The sequence below is a fragment of the Myotis brandtii genome, unplaced genomic scaffold, assembly GCF_000412655.1.
Source record: "Myotis brandtii unplaced genomic scaffold, ASM41265v1 scaffold321, whole genome shotgun sequence".
Lineage (NCBI taxonomy): Eukaryota > Metazoa > Chordata > Mammalia > Chiroptera > Vespertilionidae > Myotis > Myotis brandtii.
This window is the reverse complement of record NW_005362314.1, coordinates 620,463-632,654: the sequence shown is the minus strand read 5'-3', so window position 1 is coordinate 632,654 and position 12,192 is coordinate 620,463. Positions and strand designations below refer to the sequence as shown.

At 46.3% G+C, this 12,192-nt stretch overlaps 1 protein-coding gene across 1 annotated transcript in view; it reads right to left on the bottom strand.

Annotated features, from left to right (window-relative positions):
- Positions 1-5,883: 5,883 nt before the first annotated feature.
- The window catches only part of GRM6 (glutamate receptor, metabotropic 6), a gene marked incomplete at its 5' end in the record, with an annotated part of 25,893 nt that continues 19,584 nt past the window's right edge, over positions 5,884-12,192 (bottom strand). Inside the window, 2 exons of the mRNA XM_014543238.1 lie at positions 5,884-6,276; positions 6,684-6,893. Coding sequence (XP_014398724.1) covers positions 6,110-6,276; positions 6,684-6,893 — 377 coding nt within the window. The remainder of the gene's footprint in view (positions 6,277-6,683; positions 6,894-12,192) is intronic.

Genomic DNA, 12,192 nt, shown 5'->3' with positions numbered 1-12,192 from the left:
CCCTTTCACAGGGGTTGCCTAAGACCATCCTGCATATCAGATATTTACATTACGATTCATAACAGTAGCAACATTACAGTTATGAAGTAGCAACGAAAATAATTTTATGGTTGGGTCACAACATGAGGAACTGTATTTAAAGGGCCAGAAGGTTGAGAACCACTGCTTTACAGTATTGTGGGTTTTGATAGTTTTAGAATGTCAAACACTCCTCATGGTTCAAGAACTGCCTCAACGGAATAGCAGTACTGTGTAATTAGTCTGAATTACCAAGTATCAGAAGCAAAATGGAGCTTCATTAACAACATAGAAATTTGTTGATCAAATTTACATTTTCATTATTAAAAGAAATTATAAAATTGTAAAAGTTAAGTTTAAAAAGCAAAGGAACAAAAAGGTAAGAAAATGGTCTGCTAGCATTTCCCTCTATTTGATTCTCTTATATAAGAGACACCTAGAGTAAAGAAAATGTATTTACTACTCATGCATCAGCCCAGGACTTACTTAAACTGTGCTCCCCACCTCTTGCTTCAAATCATCTTTTGTCTGATCTCCCTGGTCTGTGTGTCCACTAACTGTCTATCTGTCTTCTCTTTCCTGGACAGTTCATTTGAATGGTGTGTCCCTCTTTTGATTTAGCAACCCCTAACTGGTAACATCATGCCACTTAATACCAGCCCATTTGTTCTTGGGGAGTATAGTGATCTAACCTCACACACAGTCCATGATTCTGGATATTGCACCCAAATTCAGCTTTCAGAACTTAGAACTTAGAAGTTATGCCTGGGGTTTCAGAGATTCTTGTGTTACCCAGTTCCTCTGGGCCTCAGTTTGACTCTGACCCTGGGGTGATACCTAAAGTATGGGCTTAGTCTTTGTAAACATTCTCCAATTGTTTGTACTGCAGTTACTCTACACACAGCAGGCAGGGGCATGCTTAACCTCAGGTGTGACAAATACCAACCACCTGGTGGTATTTTAGTTTACCTCCACTTCTGTGACTTGTCATTTCCTGATGTGCAACCTACACGAGAAGTTGGAGCCCCACAGCCAATTCTCAAAAGGCTCTGACCCACTCTCTGCCTGGGCAGTCTGACCTACCCAAGCATCACTTTTTGGCTCATCCCTAGAAATGCATTTTCAAGAACTTTGAGGTAGAGTTCCTCAGTTACCTTCTCTACCAACTGATTTGCAAAGTGTTAGACAAGATTTCAGCAATTATTGAGAGGGACTTTACCCTACCCCCAGCCAGGTTACTCCCTACACATTAGAGATTCCTAAGAACAGTTCATTCTGTACCTCTCTTTTCTAGCCTTGCTGACTGGCCACATAGACTCTGATGGACAAAGGTGGGGACCATTGGGACCCACCCTTCAGGGTTACTGAGTTTGGGCTGGTGATGTGCAGTTCTCAGTACATCCAGCCTATCCCCCACTACTCCCGGCCACACATAGTTCAGAAGACTTCCCAGCACACCCTCGACTATGCCATTTCCAGATGATGAATATGTGCATGTGGCAGAGGAAGTTCTGGACTTATATGTGAGCCAATCTCCACACCCCATCACCTAGACTGTAGCTAAGCTATGAGCCAGAGAAATGGACCTTGGTCCACCTCTTACAGTACTCTCCTCATGTACTTTGGAGTTGCCAAGTGGGCAAACCCATTGGAAGTGCAAATTGCATTCAGCCTGGGGAACCATTTGAGTAGAGGAATAGCATATAGACTTTATTACATTCTTCAGTGACTATGGACTCCCATGAACAGCCACTGAAATTGCCTGCTCTCAAGGAGAAAAAAAAAATTACTCCAAGTTTCCCCTTTTAAATTCCTTTAATCCTTCTCTCTTGTTAGGTCTTAACTCATCTCCAGCTGATTGATTTTGTACCTAGGTTCTCCCTGTCCACCTGAGTTTGCCTAACTTTGACAGTGGAATCTCCCTAAGATGTTACCTTCCTCTATATTCAGCAACTGCTTTTAAAATAGCACCCTGACCTTGCATCAGGCTTGGTTTCACAGGTTACTGTGCTTGAGCCCCAGAGTCTTGGAATCAAATAGCCCCAAACTGCATGCATGCCTTAGGTTAAGAAGACAATTCCCTTAAACATGAATTTAAGAATAGGTAGCCTCTAGCTGCCTAATTCTCCTTTCCTTTTTTCCTTTGCACTTGGTGCTTCCCTCCCTTCAAGCACTGGATTAGCCAGCAGGACATATGGAAACAAAATTCTATCACCTGCAGTGGGAGGGTTCCCAGTTTCTTGGCTGATCTCAACTCCTGCTAAATATATTTGCAGTAATATTTTTGCTTTTAATACTTTTATACCAGTTTGTGAAGGGAAAAGAAATACAAAGCTTGATTTTCCCCCATCACTCAAGGACTTCTCAGTTGTGCAAATGGCCATTCTCTGCAAGTTCCAGGATATGTCATGCAGACATATCCTCCCTGTTTTATGTGTTGCCCTGTACACCACATATCACTATTCTTAAAAATTGTTGCCATAAAAAGTATTTTTCAGTGTGTCTTTCTGAAAATAATGAGAAAAGTACACAGTGTTCTAAGATGTACAAGTTGCATTTGTGCTGCCTGCTTACCTAATCAGATCTAACTAAAACATGCCAGACTTGTGCTTCCAAGTGTTTTTATATTGTTATGACCAATCTGTACCTAGGTCCACACATGGCCATCCAAACCTACCTGACCCCAGAAACCATAGTGTTCCAGCTACATTGCTGGGGAGAACAGTTAACATTTAAGGGCATACCTTGTGCCAGGTACTGTTGTAAGCACCCTGTGTATGAGGAGGAAACTGGTCTTGCAAGGCGTGTCAGGCCATAAAAACTGTGAACAATGCATTGCCCGGGGGCAGGGGTGGGAAAGGTCATTATTACTGGCCTCAGGACAGATCATCGACACCTGGGGGCCTTCCTGTAAGCCACAGAAGGGGGCGGAACCACATCTGCAAGACAATGCCCTAGAAGGTTATAAAAAGCGAAGCCTCTGCGTGTTACTTCACTCTGATTTGGAAATTATTCCCAGAGTCCACTAGTGTTAATAAATGGGTTCCTCCCTTTCTCCAGGAAGTGTGCTTGGTATTTCTTTGTTCGTCTGTAACATGTATAGTGAGTCACTTAATCCTCACAATTTATATGAGGCTGTTTTTACCATCCCCTCTTGAAGGTTTAAGGAAGGTTTTGTTGACCTGGAAAGTAAATGTACCTGTTGAAAAGGGCTCCTAATGGCTAACTGGGCTCAAATTTATAAACAGACTGGCAGCTGTTGCTAAAAGGGACCTTTCATGCAAGCCACACTTAAGGGAGAAGCCTGCACTACACTACTTGCCTCTGGCACTAAGCTATTTATCTGCATTGTGTTCCTGTCAGCTGAGCCAATTCCTATAAAGGAGTTCCTGGAATCCTATTTCAACCAATAGGTTTGAGACTTTACCTATCCAGTTGGAGCTGTGCAGCTATATCCTCATTAGCATCTTCACCAACCAATTAGAGCAACTCTGTTTTGGCCAATCAGGACAGTGCTTTTTGGACCAATCAAATTGTGAGGATTGGGAGTTCTCATTTACACGAGAGCAGTCCAATTGTGTGTAGATGTGTATGTTCCCCCACATCCTGTGTGGTTCAGGGTTCAGGATCTGGAAGAGGGGCCGCACACAAATGAAAGAGACAAGAGATAATTTGGAAATTGGGGGGCCAGAGAGCCCATCATCCCAAAAGGATGGACTCCGCTTGTGCTCAGGCCTTGCCATCATTTTATTGAGTTTGGGATACACCCAAAGCCCTTAGGCAGGCAAGTTCCAGTAACAGACTATCTTATCAGTAAGGATTTACATGACTATCTGGTGGGGAAGTTGCTTCAGCTATCATTGTCTTGAGTAAACAGTGGGTGCATAGCCCTGACCTTTGCCAGGGCTTCAAGGGTCACCAGCATTCCAGGCTCCTTTGTCCACCCTCTCTGCTAGAGAAGACAATAGGCGGCTTCCCATATCATGGACTAGGGGAGGGGACTTCTCTCTATATGTCAGCTCCCCTCTGGTTTGTGTGTGCACTTTCCCTTTTCACAGAAAACTGAAGACTGCATTTCCCTTTGCTGAAGACTAACCAGACTGGAGCAGAGGTGACAATAAGAACAGTAATTGATCAAATCAATCACACGTGTTCTTTCAAGTCTGCTTTGCTGGGATTTTTCACAAGGAATCTTTAGATTGACCTTTAATCAGTTCCTCAGGACAAAGAAGCAAAGCTACAGTTACCATCAGGTTTTGTCTGTGATACCTGTAGGTCTGTGTAAATTCCTCAAGTCCTTGAGGTTCCAAAAATATCTTGAGGTTCCTTTCTTGCCATCTTTCAGGGAAGCAACCTTTGTTTCTTACCTGGAAATCACGTGACCAAGCAAGGTAATGGACCATTTCTGCTGTGGGGGCTTTGGAAGTCAATCTCAATCCCTTAAACTTTCTGCTGACATCCAGAGTCCATGCATGTCTATCTCAGACATAGCATTTTAGTTAAAGTCTTAATTAATATACCACAAGTGAAGACTGTTCTTATTGAATTCATGCAAAGAAACATATTGCCAGGATTCACTCATTAAGAACTGCCAAATTCTGGAGTGATAAGGTAGGGAGAAAAACTAAAAGTAAGCAATTAGCATTTCCTAGATTGGCAAACACATTCCTTAACTTCTAGAAACATATCATGTAACAAAACTCACTGGTGTAGCAAGTCACAGGTGAACTAAGTTAAATTGATTGGCTTAGATAGCTCCTTCCAGAAATCTGCATTCCAAGAGATGGCTCAGATGAGGGTTCTTGGGGAGCAGGTATTAGCACTTTAAAGGCAGACAGCCCTTTTATTGAAAAAAAATCTAGAGTTAGCTTTTTGCCAGTTGAATATGCACCCAAAGGAGTTTCTTTTGAGGTGCAGTGAATGATTTTATTACCTATTATCTTCAGGGAGAAAAACCTAAAAACCTTTTATCCTCTTAATCAGAGGGAGATACTGGTAGCTGAGGGAGAATGAGCATCCCTAATGTTCCCTAGCTCTATCACAGAGTATAATTTGGGACTGCCTATGACCCCTTAGCCCCCGAGGCATCCTATGGCAATCCTGCCTAAGCTGGCTGTGGAATTTGTCCACAGCTCAAAGTCTCTTCCCATGACGGGTCTTCCCTAAGTGGAAGTGGTGACACAATTATCTAGGTATGTAGTGTTATTGACCCTGCTAGTTGGGTTCACATAACTTTATGTGAGAGATTTTGATGGCCTCTGACCTTACTGGAGGTTTCCACCCTCCACTGTCAGGTAGAAAAACTCTGGCCTTTAATAGCTGGGCTAGTAACCTGTTTCTTTCCTCCTGTATTTCATGCAGGCTCAGACTTTCAAGAGGCCTAACAAAGTGAGAAGAAGAGAGAGCATTTCCTGTTAACTTGGCAAAACAGATTTAACACCTGGGCCCTGTGGTTAAATTGTTAGTCTTTTTGTAGGGATAGTAATAAATATTTAGTCAGTCTCCAAGATTAGTTACCAAAAACTTTTCATTTTTATGAGCACCTGTACATTTGAAGCTTTTCTGTATTACTTATACCTGTGGAAGCATTAACAGGCAGTGGCCGTGTCTGCATGAGTCAAAATCACAGCAGTAGCTGTGAGCATCAGATGGGGCTTTGGCTGTGGTTTCTGTGGCTCCGCCCCCTAGAAATGAGGTTACGGGAGTGGCAGTTGTGGTTCCCACCCCCTAGCAACATGAGTGGTTGCCAAGAGAATTATCTCTGGGAGCTGGCAGCTAACCGGTGCCTGTCCCCCTCCCCAGCACACAACCACAAGGTCCCAGCCTCATGCCCTAAGCCCGCAGGGCTGGGGCGCCCCACGCAGGAATGCCCGAAGGGGGCAAATTTCCAAGCCTTCTGAGGGAGGTCTTAGTCACAGGGAGGTGGAGAGCAGGGAAAGGCACTGTAGTAAAATCCAAGCAGCACTGAGTGTGCGCCTGCTCTCCGCTGGTGCCCTGCCAGTTTCATGCTGCAGAGGCAGGAGTACCGCCAGGGTAGAGGCAGAGGGAAGCGAGAGTCTGGGGACCCTTGGTGCTGGGCTCGAACCATGCCCTAAGTATTCCCCCTCCCCCCTCCCCCCTGGGCTTTAGCAGTGTGTGTCTGTGACCCGCTGCACCCGGGAAGCTGTGAAAAAGCTGGCAGGATGGAGGTGAGGAGTTGCAGAAGGGAAGCGGCTGAGCTCCGCAGCTGAAATAGGTTTCTGCTTCTGAGTGCAGTCGCTGTGAATAGAGAAAGGAGTCCGAGGAGCGCCCCTCCCCCGCGCCAATGTCTCTCGCACCAGATATAGGACCCACGAAATTAGTACTGGGAGCACGTACACTTCCCTCCCGCCCAGCGGGGAACCACAGCCCCATCTGCCCAGGCAGTGGCACTGAGGGAGCACCGGCTCTGACTCCACTGCTTGCCAGGCCGCAGGCATCTGCAGCCGCAGCCCTGGCCTGGGGCACAGCTGGACACCCTACACCCACGACGTTAGTCCTGGGCCCGAGTCTGAAGGGGCAGTGATTGAGGTGACGGAGGGCAGAAAAAAGGAAGTGAAAAGCCCACACAGGAACCAGGACAGGAGAGAGAGACAGAAACGAATTATAAAACTCCCAGCATAGAAAGGTAAGGTTCCATTTCTCACCATAATCCAGGCCAGGATTTCCTTCTGCTGTTTCTCCATCTGCAGCTTCAGAGATTATGAGAAGGGATGCTTTCCCGCTTTCTAGAGCCATTTCTTCACCTATTGAATTCCCAGCTGAGTTGCCATCCGTTATTGGTGGTGTGTCCTCTATGTCCCCCACTGTTACTGGTGGAAGTGGGCTTCTTGGGGTGCCGCTGGAACAATAATTTCCTGAGGCCCACATCAGAGGATCAGTTATCATTGAAAGCTTTATGGATGAGGTAACATTAAGAGACTTCCCTTCCAAAATCCCATCTCCCTCCATCCCTCCATGAAAAAATCCAATGTTTTCTTCAGCAGAGGTAGGATTAAAGCTACTGCCAGAGTTGCCACACCTCACCAAAGCACAGTCTGAGAGACCAGTTGGGAGCTGAAAACCAGGATTACAGGCTTTATTAGGGGAAAGAGACCTGCCAGGCTGTCTCGCAATGGGAGAACAGCACCCCGTGCAGAGGTGAGCATGCCTTTTGAGGGGAAGAATGGGAAGGTATGGGTGCTTAATGTACTCGAGCTGATTGGTGGCTTAATGTATGGTCCATATAGGAGCAAGGGCTTACAGTATTTGGCAGGTATTGATTGGTGGCTCAATGTATAGTCCATAGAAGGTACATGGTTAGTCACTCAGGTATTTCCAGGCTGCAGGTTATGTCACACTCGGCCCACCAGTTGGGGGAAGGGAGGATCTATCACAGTCCAGTCCAGCTAGCTTAGCATGTGTTCCCAGCTGCAGTCCATTGTGTGTGGAGTCTGCATGACCATGGGCCATTCGGCTCTTTAAAGCCACATGGCAGGCTAGCACAGGGGTCACAGAGCAAGCGAGAAACAGGAGCAAAAGAGCCAAGAGGAACAAGAGAGAGAGAGAATTCAATGGGGATTTTAATTAGGAGCTTATCCAATGAATCCTTCAGGGTTTTGAGAACTTGCAATAGCACCACCCCCCTCTAGCCAATTATCTTTTTCCCAGGTTCAACTGACCAGCAAGCACCTTCCTTCCATCATCCCAACTTCATGGCATGTGCATCCATCTCCCTCTTTGTTGGACCCCTTACCCCAGAGATTTGCAGGGAATGGACCAGTGGTTCCCTGGGGAGTGTAAAGTTGCAGCTTCCTGGTGAAGCTGCCTAGATGAACATGCTTATAATGTCTGGCCTTCCCTTTGCTTCCTACCTGTTAATTAACATTAATAACTAGCTAGTTTTGATGGTAACAATTATTCCTTGGGAAGTCATTGTAATCATCAACTTTTCTTACTCTTTTTAGTGGTTTTTATTCCAATCATCATAGCATACTAGATATGTTCACATCATAGGTAATATCATGAGCACTTACTATCAGCCAGGCACTGTGCACTTTACCTACTTTATGCCTTGAAATTTAGACAAAAACACCATGTTTGTAGGGGTGGATGATTACCTATCAGCTAGATGGACTCACTTTATAGATGATGAATCTGTGACTTGGAGCAAGAAAAGGGATTTCTGTTTCTAGAAACCAAGTCCTTAAGTACTAAGCCATACTGCCTTGAGTCTTAGAGAACTGGTCACCCTGGATGTCAGAGTTTTCACTCGCCTCTTCTCTCTCTTTTTATTCCCTTCCCAAAATATAAGGCAACATCAAAAGGTGTTTCTGAGAATGCTGGTGCACCTATGATTAAGAGCAATATTATTTCAATGAATGAATGTGTTCACCACACTATCCTGCATGTAAAACACTGAAAACAAACACACGCACAAAAGATATTTCTAAGATATTGTTGACTGTAATAAATAAAAGAACTATTTATTTTACCCACAATATGCATTTATTCAGGAAAAGCAGAGGAATTGCAATTTGGAACAAGCAAATTATGATGGGCCATAGGCAAGTCTGAAGAACAGAAGAGAAGCAAGGAGGAACCTGGGAAGGATAATTTTGAAGAGTTCAGTGTAGTAATGGCCTCTTATTGGCTGGGCTGTTGCTGGGCAAAGGGAAATTCTTTCTTCTTCTGGAGTATGTAAAGTAAGCATCCTCCTGTTTGGTGTCTGAGTGATAGTGTGTGCGTTCCCTCCTTCATTTTCTTTTTTTTAAAAAAATAAATTTTTATTGATTTCAGAGAGGAAGGGAGAGGGAGAGATAGAAACATCAATGGTGAGAAAGAATCATTGATTGGCTGCCTCCTGCACAACCCTCCACTCCCCCACTGGAGATCAAGCCCACAACCTGGGCATGTGTCCTGACTGGGAATTGAACCATGACCTCCTGGTTCATAGGTTGCACTCAACCACTGAATAATACCAGCCAGCCCCCTTCTTCATTTTAAATGAGGTTTCCTTTATTTATTTTCACAATATTCTCAATACAGTTACCAGAGTGGTCTTTTTAAACTTGTCAGACTATCTCACTGTTCTCTTAAAGTCCTCCAGTGTAACCCTCCAATGTCTCCTTATCTCACCTAGAATAATGGTCTGTGGGGCTCCATATGATATACCCCTGTTATTTCATGTCATAGTTTCTTGTATTTTCTTAGCCAAACCATAGTCCCTAGTTATTCAATCAACCACTAACCAATGTGTTGCTGTAAAGGTATTTTTTAATTTTTTTAATTTTTAAAATATTTTATTTATTTTTTACGGAGAGGAAGGGAGAGGGATAGAGAGTTAGAAACATTGATGAGAGAGAAACATCGATCAGCTGCCTCCTGCACACTCCCCACTGGGGATGTGCCCGCAACCAAGGTACATGCCCTTGACCGGAATCGAACCTGGGACCCTTGAGTCCACAGGCCGATGCTCTATCCACTGAGCCAAACAGGTTAGGGCAGTAAAGGTATTTTTTAGATATGGTTAGCAGTATAATCAGTTGACTTCAAGTAAAGAGAAGTAATTATCCTCAATAATGTGGGTGGGCCTCATCCAAGGCCTCAGGAGCAAAAATCCAGGTGTCCCAAAAGAGAAGTAATTCTGCCTCAAGACTATAGCATCAACTCTTACCTGAGCTTCCAGCCTGCCACCTGCCTTACAGATTCTAGACTTGCCAGCTCACACTATCATGGGAGCCAATTTCTTAAAATATATCCCTTAAATATTTCTATATCTTTATCATATCTACATATATCTATATCTATATCTATATCTATATCTATATCTATATCTATATCTATCTATCATCTTCCCTGTTGGGTGTAGGACAGGTAGATATTATATAGATTATCTATCATTTTCTGTCTGCCTTTGTTTAATATATTATATACAAGACATCCCAAAAATGTATACATAGCTTGAATAATTATTAATTCCAATGGGTTAAATCAGAAAAGAAAGAAACATTAATTGAGCTATCAGCTGTAAAGTGTGTATACATTTTTTTGGGACACCCTGCATATATATTATATATGTACTAGAGGCCCGGCACATGAATTCGTGCATGGGTATGGTCTCCAGGCCTGGCCTGTGATCAGGGCCATCTTCCCCAGCTGCTAGCAGCTGGCCCCACCCTCCTGCTGCCACCCACCCCCGTTCTTCATTCACCATCAGGCAATTGGAGCCTGCCGGCCAGGGGGAGGGACTGAGAGGTTGGCCATTCCCGCCTGCTTGGCGGTCCCGCCCCCGCCATGGGTCGCCCTCAGTGTGTGGGGTGACCAGCGGGGTGGGGGCCTTGGCCTAGTGCCGCCCACATTCCCCACCATCCACCCCTGGTTCCTCATTCTTCATTGGGTGATGGGAGCCTGCCGGCTGGGGGAAGAGACTGAGAAGTGGTCAGTGCGCCTCATAGTGACTGGTCTAGTGGTCGTTCTGGTTGTTCCACCATTAGGGTCAATTTGCATATTACTCTTTTATTATATAGGACTAGAGGCCCAGTGCACGACATTTGTGCAGGGGGGGAGAGTTCCCTCAGCCCAGCCTATACCCTCTTCAACTGGGGACCCCTTGGGGGATGTCCGACTGCCAGGCCTAAACCGGCAGTCGGACATCCCTCTTGCAATCTGGGACCGCTGGCTCCTAACCGCTCACCTGCCTGTCTGCCGGATCACCCCTAACTGCCTCTGCCTGCCTGCCTGATTGCCCCTAACCACCTCTGCCTGCCGGCCTGATCACTCCTAACTGCTCCCCTGCCAGCCATATTGCTCCCAACTGCTTTCCCCTGCTGAACTGATCGCCCCTAACTGCCCTCCCCTGCCAGCCTGGTCACCCCCAACTGCCTTCCCCTGCTGATCTGGTTGCCCCCAATGGCGCTCCCCTGCCTGCCTGGTTGCCCCCAATGGCCCTCCCCTGCCTGCCTGATCTTGCCCCCAACTGCCCTCCCCTGCTGGCCTGATTGCCCCTAATCCCCTGCTGGCCTGATCTCACACCCAACTGCCCTCCCCTGCCAGCCTGATCACCCCTGACTGCCTCTGCCTCAGCCCCCACCACCATGGCTTTGTCTGGAAGGAAGTCGGACATCGGAAGATGGCTGGTTGACCTGGTCTAATTAGCATATTATCCTTTTATTAGTATAGATAGATTATATAGGATAGGATTGCTTAAATTGGGGGGGGGGAGCCTTTTTCAGCAGGAGGAGATGCTCTTTGCAGACAAAAATACATAATCTCTATATCTGGACTGATAGCCAGCTACATGCCCTATACTGCCAAACCAGTTATTAAAAAATTGAACCGCTTTCTTACACCTTACACCAAACAGCTGTTGCCCTTAAAACCCCTCCTCAGCCCCCACCTTAGGTTCTGCCTTTGCAGTTCACCAGATTAGGTTCTGGTCGGTTTCTATGCCAGTCAGCGTCAAAAGCTCTGCCTCCTAGGCAGCCATTGGCTCCTTGCAGTTCACCCAGATTTGGTTCTGATTGGTCGGTTTCTATGCCAGTCAGCCTCAAAAGCTCTGCCTCCTAGGCAGCCATTGGCTCCTTGCAGTTCACCCAGATTTGGTTCTGATTGGTCGGTTTCTATGCCAGTCAGCCTCAAAAGCTCTGCCTCCTAGGCAGCCATTGGCTCCTTGCAGTTCACCCAGATTTGGTTCTGATTGGTCGGTTTCTATGCCAGTCAGCCTCAAAAGCTCTGCCTCCTAGGCAGCCATTGGCTTTTCTGGGAAATCCAGAATGGCCCCACTGACAGCTATCTCTCTCTCTGGGCCTATCTCCAGGCCTTATCTGCAGCTTCCACGGCAGCTGGTGATCAGGACCTGCCTCTCTTTCTGGGCCTCTCTCTGGGTCTGATCCGCAGCAGCCACGGCAACGGCGAGGTCGTTAGGCCTCCGGCCAGGCCCCAAGCTGGAGGCTAATGACCTCACCGCGCCCATCTCGCCCCCTGCCCCTGCTGCCCTGCCCACCCACCTGCCACCAGCCTTGCTGTGATAGGCGCCTGTGGGCCACGGGGAGGGACCAAGAGGTGCTCCATGCACTTCCTGGTGACTGGTCGTCCATCTAGTCATTTAGGTCGTGATGGCCCTAGGCTATTATTAGTATAGACTAGAGGCCCGGTGCACGAAATTCGTGCACTGGG